This window comes from Uncinocarpus reesii, genomic scaffold (assembly GCF_000003515.1).
Source record: "Uncinocarpus reesii 1704 scaffold_2 genomic scaffold, whole genome shotgun sequence".
In the NCBI taxonomy this organism is placed as follows: Eukaryota; Fungi; Ascomycota; class Eurotiomycetes; order Onygenales; family Onygenaceae; genus Uncinocarpus; species Uncinocarpus reesii.
Genome location: NW_003052499.1, coordinates 4,844,255 through 4,866,635, shown reverse-complemented (window position 1 = coordinate 4,866,635; position 22,381 = coordinate 4,844,255). Strand labels below are relative to the sequence as shown.

Below are 22,381 nucleotides of genomic sequence, written 5' to 3'. Positions count from 1 at the left end.
GGAAGATTTGTTAATCTTGAGAGAAACGGGCAACATTCATATGAGCTCTTGAGCAGCCGCCAGAGATTGTTGATCACCTACCAAACTAGATGTTCTGCTACACTAGCATCTACAATAAGTTTTATAAAACTTAAAGAATTGTATCAATAGAATGTCAACAGTTTTAATGGAATCAACACCACAGCATCTTCATCCATAATTGCTGTTCCTGCTCAAGGAAACATGAAGCAGCATACTCGCAACATGGTACTAGTAGCTGCTCTATAATGCAATTCAGTGACATGTGTACAGACAGCTACTCTGCTTTTTTCCTTGATGTAGAGTCTATTGTGGTTCTTTCAAGGACGGCGGGTGATGAAAGCCCTCTAGAGGCGGAAGTCAAGAACATAAGGTTCTGGAACGTGATGATACAATGGAGCAAGCTCAGTAGCCTGTCAGTCCATAAAATCCAGAATTTCCATGAGATATCTCATCAAGCTCACGACGACATTCTCGACATGTAGACTATCATGCCAGCTGCGGAACGCCTGGATAAATTTATTAAGTTGAGGAGAAGAAGGTACTTGGCGTTATACAAAAAGCCGTCGATTGCTGCGAGTCTTCTGGTCCTGAACGACTGGTACATCCCAGGGTCATAAACGGCAATCGGTGACTTAGTATCAGGCTTCCTAGAGTGACAACGCTCACCTCGCGATTGCGCCATGCAAGCGCATACTTGCCGTCCTTATCATGGCATCATCAGTTCAAACGGGTCTAATTCTGGGCTGAGTCCGAATAAGAATTACTCACAGAGACCTTGACGGATTCTACGTCCAATTTGCCATCATCCATGCTATGCCTACTTGTCGACGGGCCAATAGCAAAATTATCATAAAGAATTCCACATTGTTCTTCAGAGTACGACGTTATGCCTGCTTAGTAAGACGGCCTATAAAGCAGCGAGTGAATGATTAATCAATATCGGAGGCCGCGCTAACCGCATTCGTGAGGTCCAAAGCACTGGTCTTGGCATCTCTTCTGGAAATTTCTCAGCGGAAAAATGTTGAAGCTGTTCTGATTCCATTGACTCTGACCCTGACCAACAAATCTTCTCTCAATTGATACAGTCACAACTACTCCAAGCTCGGGATTTCTTGTCTTTCTAGTGCCTTTATTCACATAACCATCCACAATGGTAAGTAGCACAATTCTTTCCGGTGCAGGTCAAAGAGATTCATACTAACCACCCTGACAATCTCAAGGCCCTTCGCAGCATCAAGAACCTCATGCCTCTTTTGGACCGTGTCCTTGTCCAGAGAATAAAACCAGAAGCCAAGACCGCTTCCGGCATTTTCCTCCCCGAGAGCTCCGTAAAGGAGCTTAATGAAGCCCGTGTTTTGGCTGTCGGGCCTGGCGTCTTGGATAAGAAAGGGAACAGAATTGCTATGAGCGTGACTGCTGGTGATAAGGTCTTGATTCCTCAGGTAAGTGTACTTGAGTTGGCATGCCGCATCAAATACACAACCTCGGCCCAACAACGATTAATCATTGATGTTGATCCTGATCGCGGGCTAACCTCGTTGAACAGTACGGTGGAAGCGCCGTCAAAGTCGGTGAGGAGGAATACACTTTGTTCCGCGATCACGAGTAAGTTTTGCTTCAAAGCCCCGACGGCATGCATCCTGAATGCTTACAATTTACACCCAGACTTTTGGCCAAGCTCAAGGAATAAACCCCCCGTCGCTCTTCCTTCGCGGACTTGTGACTTTTCCCGCCAGATTCCCATTGGTTCCCCGTGTTATCTAGCGATTTCAAATCTGTACATTATGTAATAATATTATGAGCGGCAAAGAGAATCAAAGAGGGAAAAGCTGGGATGAGATTCGGCTATAGAGCTCAGATGGGGAAAATGTCTATGAAGCATTCAGGAGTACTGGCGGTTCATTTTGGGAATTCGTTTTAAACAGGTGTTTTCCCCGCAGGATGTTCTATATCAAACAGGAATCCCACTTCCGATAAGCTCTTTCGAGCTGACTCTTTTGTCACATACAAAACATTAGGCGTTTGGAAAAGCAATCCCAACACATCTCTCCTCTTTCATCCGATAGCCCTTTGTCCTAGGTTGTAACTCACATAAGACGGGGATGGCTTCTTGCGACACAGCTACCGTGTTGACAAAGAAACATGTTCGCCATGCCAACTCTGAGCAACAGAAATGCCCGCGATCTGTGTTTGTCCCACCGCATGACAGCAGTCTGCATTAACTATCACGCGGCCAGAGCTCCAATGACCGAGGTCGATGCATACGGTGGATGTATCAAGCTCCATCCTTTGACTATTAAGATCGCCGGGCTTTCTTTGATCGCTTTTTTAGTTTTTATGTTGTGCCCGTACTCCATCATCGTGGTCGATGACACTGGAGCGGCAATCTTTAAGAGTTGGAGGTGAGGACGATCGACGATGCATTTTCGGTTGAATTTCTTAGTCTCATTATTCTCGGTTTCGCAGAATATTGCGCCCGGACCCCGTTGATACCCCCTACGCCGATCGAAATTTGGACAAAGCATGAGAATTGGTGTTGATATCACGGCCGCCGACAGTATACATGCAACGCGGGATGGCAGGCATGAAAGGCTCGACTGCTAGATGCGACTCCTGCGATTGGTATACGGATTGTAACTGGGCGTTTCTTTCGTTTCTATGAACTGCTGTATTACCTGTCTAGGCAGTGCAACTTGTCGCCCAAGTTTGTATCATCTAGCTTTTGAAGCAGTATTTATAGCTCGTATGTCCGCACTGCCTGGGGATGACAATGTGGATGGCGAGCAGAACTGTCGCCTTATATCTCATAGCTTGAATTCTCAAGTAACTTCTGGTACTCTTTGATCATTCGTCAACCAACACCCGCATCGACCGTTGTGAAAATATGGGTTGTCGATTGGCTCTGGTCTTAGCCATTGGCATGGCTCTTTCTGGCATCTCTGCGGGTGCTAATCTGGCTGAGGCCGGAAAGCAGGATGCATCGTTCTCTCCGTTCCCTACCCCGTTGGGCTCTAGGCTCCCCCGTGATAATGCCGCAACTACGGTAGAGGCAGTAGGTTTCCTTTACACCTTTCCCGGATGGCAAAGTTAATTCCAATCCTTTTTCAGATAGAAGCAAGGCAGAACAAGAATGTCCCGCCAGTTTGGGGAGATCCTCGCCATCCTCCTCCAACACACCAGAGAAGGTCGGAAGCCGACATCGAAATAGAGGCACGGCAGCACAAGAATGTCCCACCGGTTTGGGGGGACCCTCGCCATCCTCCTCCCCCAACGCACCAGAAGAGATCAGAAGCTGCTGCCGAAGTGGACTCTGGCGAATGGGCCTCTCGCGTAACGAAGCGTAATGATTTTCAAAAGCGACGCTGCCGGATGCTTACGCCAGTTCCTCCCGACTGTGGGCTTGATCAAACTAGGACGTCCTAAGCACCATGCTGATCGTGGGAGAACGAGGCTTGATTTTACGACCGTATGCGGCTATAGATGTGGCAGCTAAACTTTGAGTGGGACGGGTATAGTCGTATTATTAGTGTACGCCGGCATCCTGGAAATATCTCTTCCTTTCCATAGCTGTCATTGTGGAGTGTTGGTGACGAATTGGATTCGTTTGACGATTTGCGTGGCGTGTTTATGCTGATACTGGACAGCCCGTAGAGAATGAAATTTTGATTGACCCATTCCCTTATATAGCGACCAGAAAATCGACCGTTTCTTTGCAGTAGAATAGAGGAGTCGAACTTCTCTTGGCGTACTGTTTACTTATTCATAGCTCGTCGTTGAATCACCATTCACCATCTAATTGTGCACCAACCCTTGCAACGAGCTTTTCACCAATCAACGGCCCATATATACGGTTTCTTTCCCCCGGATACATACCTACAAATCTTGATAGAGCGTCATGCGGCAACGGAACGGCTGCTGCGGGGTTGTGTTGGCCAGCATTTTCAAAAGCTGAAGAGGCTAGCACAATATGCGCAGCGAAGCAGTTCATACCGGCATGGTACAGGAAGAGCTCCCAAATAGTTGGGTCATTAGAGGGGATTGTTACACGAGTTTCATTCGCAGCTAGATCTGAACTCCGCTCTGCTGTGCTCCATGGCACGTGTACGGAATGATTGTCTGCGAGCTTGACAATCCATTGTGTTAGATGTTCCACAGCAGTGGGTACCACAATGGGGATGACATTGCAAAATTGGGCGAGCGAAGAACAGAATGAGATGAAGTTGCAAGTAGATTCAAATGTCTTGCTAGCCATTTTTGCCAGGGAAGCCCCATCTGGATCGAATGGATGGCAAACCAAAACGTATAATCGCTCGTATCTGCGGCATACGTGAAAGATTCGCTCTTTAAGCGGAGACGAGAGCAGAGATCCAAAGCTAGAGTGATTCGGCGAGTGGCCTGGAAGGTGAAGCTGGGTCGTTTCCTGGGATGTCGTGAGAAGAATAGCCGTACTCGGGGATATGACCACATCGGCATCATCTCCATCTCGGCCGGTTTGTATTGGAACTTGCCTTGTCGTCCCTAGACTGACATGCATGTCAACCCGCTCTTTTACTCTCGGTAGAAGCTTTATCGCACTATAATCACGAAAGACCAGAGTTTTGGGTATTGTGAGAGCTTCAAGGTTCCTTATAACGGATCGATGCGTCTGCAAGAACGAGGTTGAAATCACAAATGTGAGAGGGCGCGCTGGGCAAGAGATTTCAGGCAAAGGAAACCTCAACAAAGAAGGATGATACGGATCCTTTTCTGGCTTGTTCTTTGCGTCAGCATTTTCAAAGAGTCCATCAAGTGTTTCTGCAGGGTGCGGTGGTGAGGCTGGATTGTTCTGTATTCTTTTCCCTCGAATGTTCATAAAATTAGATAACTGGTTCATGGGAGAGAACTGGGACAAAAGCACTGTGCTTTTCGGTTGAGTTTCATTCGGCGGATATAGGTTATCGGCTGGGAAGCATAAAGGCTCGGTTGTCTGCTTATCGCGAATTGGATCTAGATCTGCTGACGAGTCACTAACAGCGCTGCTTGTTGCTTCAATAAGAAGCGTTGGTTTTGGAATATGCTTGTTGAAGTCTTCTTCCAATCCCAAGCCGACTGTATACCTCTGCTCCATTAATTTTTCATATTTACTATTCTCAGTTTTTGTTGCTTTAACAAACTTTGAAAGGTCAATATTGTCAATCTGTTCTCTTGCGTGCAATCTAGAGATGCCCATCGGAAATGGATTCCATTGAAGATTCAGTTCATCATTTGCTGATATCTGACGGCTGCAATCCATATTGTGGCATTTGGCTATTTTCATTAATGCGGTATTTAGACCGTTAGAGGAGTCCGGACCACAGGTAGATTCGCCAGATGTATGAAGTAGTCCCCAGGGAGGATTTAAAGAGAAATCCGTTAGTGTCGGGGTCTGAATTCGAATATCTGCATTGATACCACGAATTTGCTCAGTATGCAGTTTCGTTTTTACCTCTTTCTCTGCAAGTGATGAAGCTCTGAGGAAATGACCTAATCCCGAAAAGGGATCTTCTCTTATAGGAGAACCTCAGTCTCGGTATGGCTTTTATAATTTCGCCCGTCTCCTTTTTCGCCCTCTCGGCCCGGCGTTTCTTAACAGAAAATGGCGGAGTGAGAGGGCCATCAACCTTGAGGGACTGGCTTAACACCCTTTTCCTGGGCGAAATCAACTTTACATTCGCTGGGCCGTTTTGGCACCTAGTTTCCGTATCAATGAAATTTTCCAAGATCGCCCGGCTGAATTTGTTTCGATCTGATTCAGGTATTCCCCGGGAAAATACGGCTGAGTCCATCGTTAGATCCCTTTCTATTTGCCTGTGTTCTGGTATTTCAGGGGTGGCGGGCTCAGAGAGCAACTCCATTACCATGTTCGGAGACGAAGGGATAAACGGAACGATAGGAAAGCTCCTGGGAACGATGGGAGGTGTAATCGGCTCTAAGTCCGTTCTCTATAGCTAGAGCTATTAGTAGACAGACTGAGTAGATTTGGAGTATCGTATTGACCTTGGTATACCTAGGCTGTGTCCCATTGCTTTTCTCCAGGGCGGGAAAGGTGCCACTTTTCCTCGTCGTTTGCAAGAAGAGTAAGATTTCCCTCGTGCAATCGAGCTTCTCATTCGCAATACGTTCTTGGACTTGTCTAGGCAGATCACGAATGTAAATCGGAAACACGAGCCCTTCATCATTTTCGGTATCAATTTTCTCCAGCGGCAGATCGACTTCCATTCTATCCGGGGACAGCATTTTACGAAAGATAAGCATATCGCTTTCATGGTCTGTCCGTAAGAGGGGCGGATCGTATTTGATATCGGCTATCCGATGGCGGTTTAGAAGGAACTCATTCCACTTCAGAGGATGCAGACGACCGGAAGAATTCTGTCGAAGAGCCAGTTCTAAAAAGGCGGCATCTGCTTTGCTTATGTTTAATCTTTCTCTTTGCTGTTTGGAGATTGACTGACGTAAAGGACTTAAATCCAATGAAACATGTTGATTCATATCCTCAAGCGAATTTACTAGCATATTTCTGGGAAACTGAGGGATGAGGCTATTAGGATCGATAGCCATATGATCATTGGCGATGCCGTAAAATCGAGCGTAATCGAGCACCGACGCCCGGAGAAAACTTGACATATTTGACACTCCTTTGACGCAACTAGCTCAGGCGGGCTTGTTCGTAGCCAGCACCACCTGGTCTATCTAGAGATGACATGGGACGTTGCGGATGACATGGGACGTTGCGTGCGGCGCTTTCGAGGTCACCGGGATATAAGACACGTGACACGGCGGAGCTGAGGTCCTCACGGCGGATTTTATATCGCATGGACCTCATACGTCTCACCGGGAAGCATTGCGATTTTGGTGTACCCCAAAGAAATAAAGAAGAGGAGTGAAACGGGCGAGGCGCAAAGAGGAGCTGAGATTCTCCCTGTTATAGTGTGTGGGTGTCCGCTGAATAAGGGTACGACGAAATCAACAAGCACATATTCTGTAATTCAAAACCGACCATGGATTTCTCGCCCGACGGATGGGTATTGTAAAAAACAACAACTGCAAACTTAAGGTGCGTAATCAATTCCCACTTCCATATGCACCGAAACTCCGTATGTAGCTTTTTGCCCTGTCGCTAACGCTCATGATCTATTATTGATACAGCAAATAGCTTGCAGGAGGAATAATGGTAATGATAATCACCACCCGTTCGGGATTTTCCCGCTATGACCGCCAAGTGGGCCCAACATAACTTCCTGGACTTCCTCCTTAACGCCGCCTAACCTGCCAGCAACCCCAAGAATTGCGGTTTCCACGTCTCCCAGTGTAGAAGCAAGCTGGGAAACTCGGGAGGCAGGTTTATGTGGGGTGCCATTTTTACTCCTGAATGATGCAATGTCGTTGATTTGTTTTTGAATTGAAAGTTCCACTCCATGGAGATGGTCTTCAATTTCTTTCAGGTTCTTGCGGTATTCTCCAAGCACAGCGTCCATTTCATCCGCACGGCGTGAGAAATAATCTACAACGTTATTGGGTCCGTCTTGGGTGGAATCGACTTCTGTATCCTCTGGAAGGGCGAGAGTGGCTCGTCGCATGCCAAATGTGGTCCGAAGGGAGTGTTTGGAGATGGATTGCGGCTGTTGCGTCGACGACCACCATCTCTCGCCTGGGGCTGGCTGGTATTGCGATGGCAAAAGCATAGTATCAATTGCACGGAATGCGAGTTTAGCATTTTCTGCATCTTCCTTGACAAGGCTTCGAGCATGATCGATTCCACTGGCGTCATTCTCCAGAGCTTCCTGTAGTGCATCAAGTTTACCTTGAACAAACTCGACATCATTCGGTATCAATGCTCCTTGAGCAGATATTGTGGGCAATAGATCGGAGACCTCATTGCACATGCGAATTTGGTTGAGAATATAGGTGTCTATCGTTTCAATTTCCTTCTTCAGCTCGTCGGCGCAACTTTCGAACTTTGTCGTAGGAAGGAGGTTTGAAATGTCAATCTTGACTCCTTGTACGATTGGAGCTCCGGGAGCCTTTTGATCTTGCTTTGCAGAAGAATTTTGATTCGCAAAAAGGGATAGAGTTGGTCCCTGCTGCTGCTGCTGTTGCTGTTGCTGTGGTTGCGCTGTAGTCGCACCACTAGATAAGAAAATGAGTGAATTGACCTATCCGTTATGGGCTCCTTCGGAACTTACAATAATCCTCCACCAGTTGTTGAAGCGCCTCCCAAGCTAAAAGCAGGTTTGGTTTGGGCCTGAGACGTAGCAGGCGTCTGGCCAAATAGCGAGCCTCCTACCGTAGGCTTTGTTTGGGTTCCAGCACCGCCACCGAATAACCCTCCTGGTTGTTGAGCTTGTGTCGTCCCAGTTGCTGACGCGTTTGTTGAAGCTCCTAGCCCGGAGAACATATTCCCTGACTGCTGGGGCGCTGTGGCTGCTGTAGATGACCCAAGCGCGCCAAAAAGCCCTGCGGCACTAGTTGTAGGAGTATTTGCGGAGCCTGTATTGCTAAACAAACCTGCACTTGGGGCCGAAGAGATCGCGGGGGTTGACGCTAGGCCGCCGAATAGATTTCCACCCGCATTTGAAGTGGCCGTTGTTGAGCCAAGGTTACCAAATGCACCGCTGGGATTCTGTCCAGTTGTCGTTGAGGTTGTTGGAGTAGGATTTGGGTTATTTCCACTATGCAAAACCTTGTCAGGATGGCTTCCATTACTTTCGCAAACAGGCTGTCAAGGTCGAAGATGTAGACCATAGAACAGGGATAATCCAGTGATTATTTTATGATCATATTGATGCACCGTGAAGATGTATGACTTACAAGAGGGCATTCGCAGACGAAGTATTGACAGTCAGGCCGCCTGTGGCTGGAGCAGATGTGCGAGCGCCGAACATGGTAGTAAGTGAGATGATGAAGCCAAAGGGTAAAGTACAAAAGGGGCCTGTGCCGTATCGGCACTGAATTGATTGTGTGCGTACTCCGTACGGAATATCAACAGTGTGGTGATATGCGCTCACGGCTGAATGCTGAACTCGACGCTAAGCCTTTTGCTTTCAGCCGCTAACTAGAAACTAACTAGTTTACTCACTAAAATGATTAATCATGCGACTTGACCAGGTTAGGAATCGTCCCGTAACTACCTAATCTGAGGACGACATCACCATCAACAGATCCTATACTCAAAGCGCATTGCCATCGGGTGATTACCGTAGTTTGTTCTGGGAATCGCTTAGAAAGCCCTCAAAAGCTACTTCATAAATGCCAGAAAATGGGCCCGTGCCATATTCTCCGTCTTCCCGCTGCACATATGCTCTAGGTTTTCAACTTTCACCTTGCGCGATTCTTGGGTGTCTTGAATCTATGAGGCCTCTTGATGGTTGGAAATTGCCTGTGGCCCGGTTACCCCTAGGAGTCCACAGGAGCAGAATTGCATAGTCTTTTTTCGTCTGTGGGACTTTACCCCTGCAAAGATGGTTGAAGATACCCCGGAGTCTTGGGACTTGAAGTGCGTTGCGTCGACGGGCGACACAGGAGACTATTTCCACCATCCTGGAAACGTATTTCTGAAGCAAAATCTAGCTGACTGTGGAGAGCCTAACAAGGTAGAACAGACCGCTTCAAATTACTTTACATCTGCAGACTGGTAAGACACTATGAGCTTATTTTCGAGTGTGCTATCTAATAGCTATTGTTTAATATAGGGCCGCAGACGGGACCACTATCATCACAAACTCTGCAGACAACCACCTTCGAACTTTCGTACTGTATGTTGCTTTAATCCTATAATATCTAGAGGCTGTGAGGCTCACCTCTTGAGTAGGCCTCCTAATTTGCTCGAGAAAAGCGCCCTCCCTCATACAGTCACTGCTTACCATACTATTGCTTCCAAAGAACCCGTCTATTCAGTCGCTCTTTATCCATTTTTCTCACTCCAAGATACCTCGACGGCAATAATTCTATCATCAATTCGGGATCACCCTATTAGATTAAATTCGGCACTGTACCCGGGACAAGTCGCATCGTACAGCCTGATATCTCCTACAACAGAAGCTTTCATCACTCCGCATAGCATACTCTATCCTACGAGTTTTAATGGTACCCATTTCCTCACTGGGTCCGACAGCCTGATTTGTTTATTTGACATATCACGTCCCGGGAAAGACGGTCCAATCTCAAGAATGCCTACCATCCCTAGCAAGCGAAACAAAAAGGTTGGAGGGGGAGTTGGGATGAAAGGAATCATTTCGACCCTAGCTGATAACCCTTCTGGCGACGGTATAGTCGCAGCAGGCACGTTCACGAGACATATTGGCCTCTATGCTGCACATGGTACTGGCGAAACTATTGCGACATTTAGCGTTGGAAGCACTGAAGCAGAGCGGCGAATTGGAGGGAAAGGTATTACCCAAGTTCTCTGGAGCCCCTGCGGCAGGTACTTGTATGTCTCGGAAAGGAAAAGCGATGGAATGTTGATATATGATATTCGAGTCACTGGCAAACTAGTTGCTTGGTTGAGCGGCAGGAAAGCGATGACCAACCAGCGATTGAAAGCCGATATTACTAATGGCAATAATCCGATGAGTCATGAGATTTGGGCTGGTGGCACGGATGGATTTATCCGCATGTGGGAAAGCCCGACAAATTTTGAAGGAGAAATTCACCCGACTTGGGAACGGAAAATTCATGACGGTAAATACCTCCCTTTATTTTCGCAAATAAAGCTAATAATGCTTCGAGACCCCATCTCGAGTGCGGTTTTTCACCAAACAGGGACTATTTTGGCGACTTGTTCAGGTCAAAAACGTTATCTCCAAGAGGATGATGGCGGAGAGGAAGCTGATGAGAACGGGGGCTCCGATTCCCCTCTGTCCTACTTCCCGCCCTATAAAATCGATAATAGTCTAAAGATATGGCAGTTATAGATAGCCAGCTCTTCCTGCAGGATGGGTAAATGTCTGAGAAACTATCGGCAGGAGCCTGGGTCACCTGGTTCAAAATGCTGATGGCGTCAGTCAAATGAATTTGATGAAGCTGCCCGATTGTAAGATGCGGAGATGAAATAGGCAATTTAGGGGGAAACCGCCAGGCTAGTGGAAGCCTCGTCGGACTAGCCGTTAACTACTACGCAGAATACCTTTGACCGATTACTCAGCTCTGAATTCAATTTTATCCCAACATCCTTCATTGAGGTCATCAGCTCATTGAATTGGTTTGGGATGGCGAAAAGCAACTGCTAATCCTATTCTATACGTTTCCGTGGGAAATTTAGACATGGCCACTTTACATACAAAAGGGCCGTTTTCCGGTTGTTTCGCATCTTGATACCGGCTGGTACCACTTTCGTTCTGGGAATTAGCCTGCTTTTTACGGCCTCTACCAGGAAGCTGCCCTTGAGGCAACGGACAGTGTGGTTTGCCGACAAATATAACGTCCGGGACACCGCTAAATTCTCGTCCAGAGCGCTGAATTGTGCCAGCTCTTGTAGCATTGCCCAGTGGATTCTTTCCTGCGAGGTTGCTGACCGTCTACAGTTGGCGCAGTCCTGTTTTTGTGCTAATAACGGAGGAACACTGCATATATACAATCCGTCGGTGTACTCTAGATGGCCATCCTTTGGCTGCTGTACACCTCCCAATATTGAACACTGGGTGCTATGGATTCAAGTTTGTATCTCTAATGTAGTCGAGAAATGGACTATATCGCACTTGAACTTCCCGTGATTATACCCTTCCTCTTCTACCTATATTACAAGCGCGGGAAATGCCGTGAAGCTTTTCCAATAGTTAATGTTGAATCTATGAATAGCGGTATCTGCCGGGCTCTATTCATGGAGATGCTGATTGAGTATTGAACTTTCACATTGTCACGGCTGTCATGAGCCAAAGGGTACTAGCGCTGCGCTGTATCATTATTGTCAGTGATGCATTGATAATTCAGCCCAGCAATCGTCACTTTGGTTCATCAATTGCAAGTGAATAGGACTTGTGAAATGGAGCTTAGCGAGCCCTGGCCTCTAGGCGGGCGCTTTTATATCGCTTCTTCCAAGATTCATTTGTTCAATTCCCTTCTTGCCATTCTCCTGTCGTCATTCGATATCTACTACCTATCAACTTGCTAGACTTTGCAAGGCTTTCACGTCCACATCTTCACGTCACTTCCACGTCGCCTTCTGACGTCCCCTTTTTTCCTTGATAGGTTGCGGTTATTCTTGAACGCCCACAGGCTTACCATTATTGATCCCTTAACGGCGCACCAACCAGGCCCGGCATTTGCAAAAGGTTGAAATTATTCATTTCTATGCGGCACTTCCATTAACATTTCGTTAAACTCCATGAGAGCTTTGTGTTAAACAGGAATACTGCTTTTTGGACCACATTTGGACTTTTTATAAGAGCTTTTAACAAGCTCTCAAGATTCACAGTAATCTGCCATGGAGAATTCAATGGATATGGTTCAAAATGAATTTGATATGTCTACTGGGTTTGATGCAGAATTCAATTTCCCGGATATCAGTTTTCTAGATGATTTTCATGAATCTCTTGGGCAAGTTCCTAACGGGTATGTGAAAATCTTTTGCTTGCAATATTACCTCAAGATTCTTACATTAGGTGCTTTAGGGACGCGAAAGGATCCCCCAATATCAAAAATGCTCCTGAATCCGAATCGGATGCAAAGGATTCCCATTTCGACTTTGCATTTGAGGACATTGTACATTCGCGAGGCGAATATAAATACGATTGTGGCACGGGTATTAAAATTGAAATCCTATCATTAAACTTTGCTTTAGCCATTGCTGATGCCTTCTAGGAGCGGGAGACGATTCACATCAGTATGGCGGTGACCAATACGGGGACTCCGCCGGCAAATTCATAGGAGCTTCATTTGAAGGTTTTGGACAGTGTAGCTATAACGAAGCCGAGGATACAGTTGCAATCGAAGCTGGAGCATTCAACGGTACGTTACCCCTTCGTTTATTGCCAGCCAAGTCTCCGAAACGCAATATGCAGGCGCCCGCGAGTCCAACACGTTTCTTGGCGGGAACACTGGATGCTACTTCCATGAGTGGCCCTCAAGTTGTTTTCGGTGTTGGTTCAAAGGCGAAACCTGCAGAGCCGGAAGCTGTCTCACAGCTGGCCATCCCACATAACCCCAAACTTGAAAGGTCCAAGTGTCTGATACTCAATACAGGTCCCAGCATTGAAAGAAATACAAGTGCTCCAGAAGGAACAGAGGTTATAGCATTGACGTTTACTTCGGCAGCTGAGGCAAATTCATACGCTCCACAGAAGTGGTCGGCACCTTCTGTTGACCTTAGCGTCCCGAAAACTCAAGAGGGGCGCGAAGCGATCGTCAGAAGTTTGATGGAAGCAATGTATTCCCTCACGGAGTCGAAGGACAATGACGGAATGATCCGACCTTGGAGGGATGGCAGATATTGTCAGCCGCGCGTAGAAATTGCATGCTGGAACATCATGGTGAGAATATCACAGTCTTCATTTCGACTTACTCCCTAACATACTCCTAGGAGGCATGCATTCAACGCCACGAAACTGGGCCACTGCGTCATCTATGGGACACCAAGGAGAACCACAGGACTGATGGCATCGCCACGTTTGAGGAAAGAATATCCATCATCCTTCAAATACTTAGAGTAAGGAGATCTGCGAATATTGAATAGTTCTATTTGCACACTGACACCTGAAATGTAGGAACGCAAGACCATCTGCAAGAGGCTGATAGATGTGCCTTTTTTCCTCAATTTTATCGATGATCCTAGTTACCAAGCAAATGTAAGCGACTCGTCTCCTGTTTTCGGAGTCTTACTAACAGCACTAAGCGCGTTGAACAAAACAAGGGCCTGAATGCTAAGAAGGGGATGGTGATCAAGGCCGGAAAGGATGCTCTGGAGAAAGAAGAAAAAGAGTCCGGCAGAACCATGATCCCCGCCCCTCGAAAGCGGCATAGGCGATACGCTGCTGAAGAAGCCGTGACGCCTGTTAGTGTCCCACGGATCTGTAAGCGCCAAAGGAGAGGGTCTACAAGATCATACGGTCATGCCGGTATCCCATCATCTCATATGGGTGTGGCGACCGATGGTTTTACAACCCCTTTACCCAATCCGCAGCTACACACGCCCCCAAATTCAGCAAACAGCAACGTCGGATCTCTACCATCACATGGTCCATATAATATGCCGCCCGGCAGGGCAATGAGAGAACATCCTTGCGCACATTTTTCTCGCAATCCTCATGGTGTTATTCCGTCCGGCGAATATGGTGGTGATCAATCGAGGGCAATGCCGCCCCATCACCTAAATCCTTTAGCCACCCCGAAATCTGAAATTTCGCGGAATTCGGTAGGGAGGCATCCAAGAAGCACAGGAAACCATGCATTTAGTGCCTATACTAGAGGCTTCCACGCGCAAGAGATCTCAAGCTCACACTTCACAGGAACAACTCCGCAGACACCTCAAGCTTTGACTTATGCCCTACATGCACAAGGTTATACAGCCTCGAATATCCCCGCCCCCAACATGGAAATACATGGAGGTCAACAGCACGCCACTCAACCCAACCTTTCTACTTCGGAGGGACGCACCATTGGTGAATCTGAGTCTGGTTGCCGTCATCACAGTAGCCTTCAGTCAGACATGAACCTCCAAGCACAACATCAAGCATGCTACCCGCCTTACTTTACAGCTTTCCCCAACCCCCATCAGGATTTGGAATATCTACCGATGCCACCGTTTCCGCATAACTGCCATCATTCAAATGCTCAAGAGAGTACTAATGAACCTAGAAGGGCGATCAAGCGTAGTCCTGGGGATAGAGCTTGACACTGAACAATTCAACGAGACACGATCTAACGAATACAAACGAATTGATGAATTAATGACGGAATGTTAACGAAGTCAGCGGACTAGATTGTCACTTTCCATTTTTATATTTTGCATGACATTTTGTTTTTGGATGGGCGTTAGGTTTGGTTTGGCTCCGGAATTTATTGGAACTTGAACTGGATTGATTGTGAGAGCATAAGCATAAGCCTGGACTTCAACCTCCTTGCTTATATCAATCCGCCAATAGACTCTCAGAGGTTTTCTTTTCTTGGTTATATGCCTATATACTTTAGTTAACGGACTCCAAATTGCTAATTTGTCCATTTAGCATGCTTATGAATTCCATCTCCAAGTATTTTGAAACTATGAACTTTTTGGTTTATCACCAGGCTGTTGGCCTTTTGAATGAATGTAACTACTTGAAGATTAGCGGGATGCTTTAAGTGGATCGAATAGTCTATCAAGCTTAATATGGGTATCAAATCTATTCCGGCCAAGAAGCTATTTTAATTGAATACCATACCTTTCATAGACAAAGGATTCTAAACTATCCAGCAGCTCTCCTCCTCCGTCACCAATCACCCCTGGCTTGCCAGCCCCGATTGCTCTCCAATGTTCAGTCCCGAGCCCATCATCTGAGTTGGCACCGATCAAGTCAAGTTCCTTGTGTTCGCCAGTCACACCAGCAAGAACCTCTTCTCGTCTTCCATTATATTCCTTCAATAGCCCCTCATGCGGACACCAAATGACCCTCATTCCGGCTCTTCTCCCCGCCTCAACGCCGGGGACACTATCTTCAAAAACCAGACATTCTTCTGGTTTGATTTCCGGCTCGCTGTTGCCATTTGCACGAATCTCCTGGTTGATGCTCTCCAGCGCTAGTAAATAGATGTCTGGTCTCGGTTTGCCTCGCCCGGCGCCGATCCTGGGGTCGTCGCCAAGGATGATTCTGGAAGGTGGAAATAGGGAGAACAGTTCATTCAAGTGGGATGTTTTAAGCATGTAGTTGCTTCGTTGTGATGACGTCGCAAGTGCAATGTGCACAGGGGAATCAGTGTTGGCGGTCTTGGAGAGGGTTTGCACCAGATCGAAGGCACCCGGGAGAGGCTTCGTGGTGGGAAAGTGCTCGGTTTGGAGGGTAGAGAGTTTGGTAGAGTACTCGGTAGGAGAAATGGGAAGTTGAGCCCATTTGTGGAATATTCGCGTGGCCTTGGATCGAAGCAAAGAGTTAATCTGGTTTCTTTCTTGGGTTTGAGGTACGGTTGGAACTACCTCCGGCGCTGGTCTGCCCTGCAATTGCGCTTTAATAGACCAAGGAAGCGATGGCCTGCCATATTCATGTAGAATCTTATTTACAACAAGGGTATAAAGGTCCTCGGAATCGATCAAAAGGCCGTCCATGTCGAATAGGCACGCCCGCACGGGTGGAAAACTAGGGGTGTTAGCTGCTTGAGCGCCAAAGGTTTGGATGAGAATTAAGCTCAAAAAGATGTATACCTTTGAGATCCCATTGCGCGTATGATAATGATAAAATGTGTATTTCTTCAAGATTATATGCTAATAATAGGTGGAAAAGTGAGATTGATTCCCCGCTTGATTCGAGGTTCAAAGCTCTGACGATCTTATCTTATCAGCACCCGTGCCCAGCCGGGGAAGGTTTGCCGATGCCTCCAAAAACGCATCGAACCTTGTTCCTGACAGGTGCAACATTCCACAAGCTCATCCGCAACCGCAAGTATGTCGACTGCCGCGAAGAGATCAACAATTTCACCCGAAGAGAGTGATGATGACGAGAATGACGTTTTTCATGATGCCCGTTTCCCTCCCAGTGAAGAAGCAGTATGTCATGTCGGCCCCAAGCTATGATTCAAGGTCGTTTATTATGATTCCGTTGCTGAGCAGGCCTTGTAGCATCTTCTCACGCAATCCAATACCCAAAAGTCTCAGGCGAACAAGCTTTTCTCCTCAGCACGGTACTCTGAAGCAATAACTATATATGACCATGCGCTATCGTTCTGCCCGAATTACCTCGATTTTGAAATCGCGGTCCTCAGGAGCAACATCGCGGCATGCCACTTGAAGCTTGAAAACTGGAAGGCGGCTGTAGATGCGGCTACAACGAGCATAGAATGCTTGAATCGGATTTTCCCTTCTCCGGCACCTGCGACCTCCGGAGACCACGAAGATAAATCCAAGCAGTCAGACCAAGGGCGGGAGGATGCGAGCGCTGTGATAGAACTTGACGCAGATGGTGACGAAGAAGATGAGGCAGAGCAGCTGAGAAGACTGAATGAAAACGATACTAGGAAAGAAGATGTGAAGCGGATCCGTGCCAAAGCATTGATGAGAAGAGCGAGAGCAAAAATGGAACTTGGCGGATGGGCGAATCTGCAAGGAGCGGAGACTGATTATAAAGAGCTGATTCAGTTAAAAGTGCTACCGCGCAATGATGAGCTGATGGCGATAAAAGCGCTGAGTGAACTTCCAGCGAAAATCAACATTGCAAGGGAGAAGGAGGTTGGCGACATGATGGGGAAGTTGAAGGATGTAAGCCAAACGATAACCCGTCCCTTCGCAATTTTAAGGCGTGGGCTGACGTTTGATTCCCTAGCTTGGAAACGGAATTCTCAAGCCGTTTGGATTGTCGACGGAGAATTTCAAATTCATAAAGGACGAAAACACAGGTGGCTACAATATTGCATTTGAGAAATGAGGCTCCATGGCTCCAATATTTTGAATCCGAATATCCACCCATTTACGCTACTATTCAAGCGATGAATAATTGCCATCAGCCAAGTAGTCACCAAAGCCATCGTCTCCTCCAGGACCCTGCCCTGCTGGCACGATTATGGCCGCTTTTCCTGACACTTTGCAATGCAAGACCATCGTTTTTGAAATAGTGTGCTCTTTTTTTTATTTTTTTATTTTTTTATTTTTGATTAAGATTCAGTGACGGCACTTCGTATATCTCTCTTTGATGGCCTTCTGGTTCGTCTTGGCGTTATCGGCGGAGTCGGTGCTCCTCAAACTCCGTGATACCGATGAAGAATCCAAACCGAATTACTCATTGGCAACCAGCGCCCTTTACCCTCTGTCGAAGACCAGGCTCCTCCCCTGTCCCCCCAGAATCGTCTCGTCCGCTCCTGCATAGTCCGCGAGGCCGACATATTAGTCCCTGAGCTTACCCATCAGCAGGCGCTGTCAAACATGGTATCAGACCCAACACCGCATGGGTCAAGCCGGCTGGATGAACCCACAAGGCCGCCGCTGTTGATGACTGACCGACCAGCGAATGGTTTTCGCTGGCGGAAGCGTTGGTTTCGGTTCCGATTTTAGATTCTCACCGACCGAATCTCATAGATCTACAACCATGGAGCTTCCTTCAAAGAGCTATTTATTCGAGACGTCTTTCACTGGTGCTCTCTTTCGTTTTTGCTTCAAGAACAGGAACAGACTCTCATTTCCATCTTCTTTCCGTGTAGTCGATTTGTGAATCGATCTTTGCTTCAAACGACCGCTTCCCCCACTGCAATCAACAAGGGATTGTTCAGCGAGGGCATGGTTTAAACCGTCCTCATAGTTTGTCCATTCATTTATCCAAGAATAGCACGCTGTGGAAATGTCAACACCGCCGCAACAACCCCAAGGACAGGTACGATACAGTCAACTTTCTCGTGGATCTGCTCGATCTAACACCTTCATAGCCTCCTGGAAACGCGCAAGGCCCACCTTATCTTCCAACATCAGCGAGCTTGGGTGGCCTGCCCACAGTCTCGGTTGATGTACCTATATCGGCTGTTTTTTTGGCCATCTTTATTGTTGGGGCCGTCAGCCATATGCGCCTCTTCCGGCTAAACCTTTCTCGAGGCCATAAATTTATTCCTTCCGCCGCCACATTTGGCTTCTGCATGGCCCGGATTGTAGCGAATGTTTTACGCATTGCTTGGGCCACACGGCAAACGAACATCAGGCTTGCGATCGCTGCTCAAGTCTTCGTCGCTGCAGGAGTGCTTATCTTGTTCATCCTGAACCTCATTTACGCCCAACGCATACTGCGCGCAAGTCATCCTCGGCTAGGATGGTCGCGGCCCCTGTCCTACACATTCAAAGCGCTATACGTCGTCGTCGGATTGACTCTCGTCATTGTTATCACCGCTTCGGTCCAGAGTTTCCACACCCTCAATCCCAACACCCGTCGCATTGACCGCAACCTACAGCTTTACGGCGCTAGCTATCTGACGTTCATCTCCTTTCTGCCACTTCCTATCCTTGCATACGTTCACCTAGCTCCTCGACGAGGCCAGCCACAGCCGGTGGAACCTTTCGGGAAGGGTAGCTGGATCGCGAAAAGCTTGATTGTAGGCGCCGCGGCAGCACTCCTTACACTTGGTGCCGGATTCCGACTGGGGACAAGCGCGATGCCACCCCGTCCAATTTTCAGCCCGGCATGGTACCATCATAAAGCGTGTTTTTACATTTTCAACTTCGGGATAGAAGCCGTCGTTGCTTATCTGTTTCTGCTAGCGCGAATGGATCAACGGTTCTATGTGCCCGATGGGAGCTCCAAAGTGAGAACGTATTCCGGGAATGGGTACAGTTCAGGTTCAGAAAAGGGACAAAACATTGACAAGCCAATCAACAGTCGTGAACGACAGGAGGGAAGTGATGGTGAACCAGTAAAGGTTCCTCTGGAGGGGAAAGCGGTTTTGGCATGAGGGGAGCTGTGCACCAGCATATCAGGCGTCTGTGATAGCACTTTTTAGTTTATCAGAAGACCAAAATGTAACAACACTTGACTATTATATAAGCGCCCAGCTGTGGCTGAATGGGGCTAGTGAGCCCACTAGTGTGCCGTCGCTGTGGCGCCTCCCACCTCAAACAACTTGACCCTTTCTTGGTTCCAGATCTGAAGAGCGTGAACCCAACCCATCTCCCCTCCACAGCTGCTGCGTTGAAACAAATCCCTCCAAACACTGCCATCCACAATTCTTCGTCCTTGTTCTAAACCTACCTAATACTTGTGTTGTTGATACCCATTTCTCACTTTGTTGACAATTCTCCCGCTTTCCCTGATTTCCCAGTGCACGCTCCAATTTCAACCCGCATTTGCACCCCCTCAGCTTGCTTCTCCATGTCGGACCCTTCCTTCTACCAACCGATAGACGGTAAAATGGAGATCGATTCCGGACGAACGCCTGAACCTCACCACCTCTCTCTGGCAAGCGACCCTGAATCTATACCGACACTGGACGGGTGGATTGAAAGCTTGATGAGTTGCAAGCAGCTGGCAGAGAGCGATGTACAGAGGCTTTGTGATCGGGTATGCACACTGCTACCGCGTTGCTGATACGCACGGGGTCTGTGACAGATTGGGAAAATTGGCACTCATTATCTTCTGTTAGGCAAGAGAGGTTCTACAAGAAGAGTCGAATGTTCAGCCAGTGGTATGTGGTTTCCCTGTCACCTGAGCACGCGCCACGGTGCAAGCGGAGTCGACGATATTGATAGTTTTGCGACGATAGAAATGCCCCGTCACGGTTTGCGGAGATATCCATGGCCAATTTCATGACCTGATGGAGCTCTTTCGAATCGGAGGTCCCAATCCTGATACAAATTATCTTTTCATGGGTATGTCGCCTCAGAACGTGCCTCCCTGGCCTCCTGCTGAATTTGCCAAGGTGACTACGTGGATCGCGGATATTACTCTGTTGAGACCGTTACACTCCTCGTTGCCCTGAAAATCCGCTACCCTCAACGAATCACAATTCTCCGCGGAAACCATGAATCTCGACAGATCACGCAGGTCTATGGGTTCTATGATGAGTGTTTGCGAAAATACGGCAACGCTAATGTCTGGAAATATTTCACCGATCTATTCGATTTCCTACCCCTCACTGCCCTTATCGATAACCAAATCTTCTGTCTTCACGGCGGTTTAAGTCCTTCAATCGACACACTTGACAATATTCGATCTCTAGATCGTATACAAGAGGTGCCTCACGAAGGTCCCATGTGTGATCTTCTCTGGAGCGATCCCGATGATAGATGCGGTTGGGGTATCTCTCCACGTGGTGCAGGTTATACCTTCGGCCAGGATATCTCAGAGGCTTTCAATCATAACAACGGATTAACTCTTGTTGCGAGAGCGCATCAGCTGGTTATGGAGGGTTATAATTGGTCACAGGACAGAAACGTGGTGACAATTTTCTCAGGTACCGCGAGCCAGCACACCTTCACCGTGGATATTGAGCTATGCTAATGGTGTTACCAGCCCCAAATTACTGCTACAGATGCGGAAACCAGGCTGCAATTATGGAGATTGATGAACACCTAAAATATACTTTGTACGTGACACTATTCCAATGTATTGGCCTACATAGAGTTACATACTAACTACTTCTAGCCTTCAATTCGATCCTTGCCCGAGAGCAGGAGAGCCTATGGTGTCCCGTCGCACTCCTGATTATTTCCTTTAAACCCATAGAGATTGATTCTCCCATTTGACGCCTTTTTACAATTGTCCACCCGTTGTATTGACGAAACTCCAATGAAGAACACCCGTTTGAATCCTTTTGTTGACAGCGTCAGCCGACCTTGCATTGGAAAGCAAATGTGCATATGGGTTATACAGAGGATAGCAAAAACGGCGAACACGGAAACATAGTAATTAAAAAAAAAATGCAAATTAGAAATGTCCAAGATGCCAGATATGATAATGCGGGCAGACTTGTTCTGATTAAGGCCGCGAGCACCACAAATAATAATAGGAAGATTTCACTTTGCCATTTTATATATTCTCAAAGGAAATGTGAGGAGTGCTTTGCATTTCAATGCAATTTCCCAATCGCACCTCGAACCTTCGCCAAGCCACCCCAGCCATTACTTTTGAAGAAGCATCAGCCCAACAACCCCAAGTTAGAATCCATCCATGAAATTCTCGTCTACACCAAAATCCCATATTGGCCTCACCCGGTAGCTTTCCCGCCTCGCCTTTTCCTCACACCTTTCCTGCTTCGTCATGTCTCCAAGACACATCCGTTTCTTGACAGCGGCCCAAGTCCAGAGGCTCCATATGCGAAGCCTTCCTCACGGGAACCTTCCAACCCAACCCGGGATGCTAGATTCCGCAATCCACTCCCCCATGAACCTCAATCACTATACGAAACAAGAAAACCTATTCCAACTGGCTGCGAATCTCGCGGAGAAGATAATGAAAAACCACGCATTTCAAGATGGGAACAAACGCTCCGCGCTTCTTGCTGCGGACATGTTTTTACGAATGAATGGATATTGCCTCCAGCAAACGTTCCCGCTGCCGAGATGCGGAGGTCATGTGGTGGATTCGCCCATGTCGCCGTTGTTGTTCATAAGCGGACTGCCGAGCAACTTGGGGCATTGTACGAGTCTTTGGCCTCTCCCCTTGTCTAACGTGGTGGATTTAGTTATTGGTCAAGTACGGTGACCATTGGCACTTCCATTGATTGGTGTGTTCAAAGGCCTGGTCCAATTAAGTCG

At 47.5% G+C, this 22,381-nt stretch overlaps 10 protein-coding genes across 10 annotated transcripts; 7 read left to right on the top strand and 3 right to left on the bottom strand.

The window, feature by feature from the left end:
- Window positions 1-1,171: 1,171 nt before the first annotated feature.
- Window positions 1,172-1,630, top strand: UREG_04611 (chaperonin GroS; the record flags this gene model as incomplete). The annotated part of the gene is made up of 3 exons (XM_002545048.1): window positions 1,172-1,174; window positions 1,203-1,463; window positions 1,568-1,630. 3 exons carry the CDS (start codon window positions 1,172-1,174, stop codon window positions 1,628-1,630), a joined length of 327 nt encoding a protein of 108 aa, XP_002545094.1.
- A 1,275-nt stretch (window positions 1,631-2,905) lies between these two features.
- UREG_04610 (uncharacterized protein) lies at window positions 2,906-3,444 on the top strand (the record flags this gene model as incomplete). Its single annotated transcript, XM_002545047.1, has 2 exons — window positions 2,906-3,073; window positions 3,130-3,444. 2 exons carry the CDS (start codon window positions 2,906-2,908, stop codon window positions 3,442-3,444), a joined length of 483 nt encoding a protein of 160 aa, XP_002545093.1.
- Window positions 3,445-3,852: 408 nt separating this feature from the next.
- Window positions 3,853-6,663, bottom strand: UREG_04609 (uncharacterized protein; the record flags this gene model as incomplete). Its single annotated transcript, XM_002545046.1, has 4 exons — window positions 3,853-3,894; window positions 3,932-5,439; window positions 5,486-5,981; window positions 6,037-6,663. The coding sequence occupies 4 exons, from the start codon at window positions 6,661-6,663 to the stop codon at window positions 3,853-3,855; spliced, it is 2,673 nt and encodes an 890-aa protein (XP_002545092.1).
- A 557-nt stretch (window positions 6,664-7,220) lies between these two features.
- Window positions 7,221-8,921, bottom strand: UREG_04608 (uncharacterized protein; the record flags this gene model as incomplete). Its single annotated transcript, XM_002545045.1, has 3 exons — window positions 7,221-8,166; window positions 8,223-8,708; window positions 8,848-8,921. 3 exons carry the CDS (start codon window positions 8,919-8,921, stop codon window positions 7,221-7,223), a joined length of 1,506 nt encoding a protein of 501 aa, XP_002545091.1.
- Window positions 8,922-9,497: 576 nt separating this feature from the next.
- Window positions 9,498-10,949, top strand: UREG_04607 (uncharacterized protein; the record flags this gene model as incomplete). Its single annotated transcript, XM_002545044.1, has 3 exons — window positions 9,498-9,670; window positions 9,729-9,791; window positions 9,821-10,949. The coding sequence occupies 3 exons, from the start codon at window positions 9,498-9,500 to the stop codon at window positions 10,947-10,949; spliced, it is 1,365 nt and encodes a 454-aa protein (XP_002545090.1).
- A 1,508-nt stretch (window positions 10,950-12,457) lies between these two features.
- UREG_04606 (uncharacterized protein) lies at window positions 12,458-14,863 on the top strand (the record flags this gene model as incomplete). The annotated part of the gene is made up of 5 exons (XM_002545043.1): window positions 12,458-12,585; window positions 12,645-12,775; window positions 12,835-13,502; window positions 13,737-13,817; window positions 13,865-14,863. The coding sequence occupies 5 exons, from the start codon at window positions 12,458-12,460 to the stop codon at window positions 14,861-14,863; spliced, it is 2,007 nt and encodes a 668-aa protein (XP_002545089.1).
- Window positions 14,864-15,292: 429 nt separating this feature from the next.
- Window positions 15,293-16,267, bottom strand: UREG_04605 (uncharacterized protein; the record flags this gene model as incomplete). Its single annotated transcript, XM_002545042.1, has 2 exons — window positions 15,293-15,350; window positions 15,390-16,267. 2 exons carry the CDS (start codon window positions 16,265-16,267, stop codon window positions 15,293-15,295), a joined length of 936 nt encoding a protein of 311 aa, XP_002545088.1.
- Window positions 16,268-16,603: 336 nt separating this feature from the next.
- UREG_04604 (uncharacterized protein) lies at window positions 16,604-17,579 on the top strand (the record flags this gene model as incomplete). Its single annotated transcript, XM_002545041.1, has 3 exons — window positions 16,604-16,705; window positions 16,778-17,413; window positions 17,478-17,579. The coding sequence occupies 3 exons, from the start codon at window positions 16,604-16,606 to the stop codon at window positions 17,577-17,579; spliced, it is 840 nt and encodes a 279-aa protein (XP_002545087.1).
- Window positions 17,580-18,774: 1,195 nt separating this feature from the next.
- Window positions 18,775-19,581, top strand: UREG_04603 (uncharacterized protein; the record flags this gene model as incomplete). Its single annotated transcript, XM_002545040.1, has 1 exon — window positions 18,775-19,581. The coding sequence occupies one exon, from the start codon at window positions 18,775-18,777 to the stop codon at window positions 19,579-19,581; it is 807 nt and encodes a 268-aa protein (XP_002545086.1).
- Window positions 19,582-20,036: 455 nt separating this feature from the next.
- Window positions 20,037-21,342, top strand: UREG_04602 (serine/threonine-protein phosphatase PP2A catalytic subunit; the record flags this gene model as incomplete). The annotated part of the gene is made up of 6 exons (XM_002545039.1): window positions 20,037-20,186; window positions 20,269-20,310; window positions 20,389-20,494; window positions 20,545-21,078; window positions 21,138-21,210; window positions 21,270-21,342. 6 exons carry the CDS (start codon window positions 20,037-20,039, stop codon window positions 21,340-21,342), a joined length of 978 nt encoding a protein of 325 aa, XP_002545085.1.
- Window positions 21,343-22,381: the final 1,039 nt, after the last annotated feature.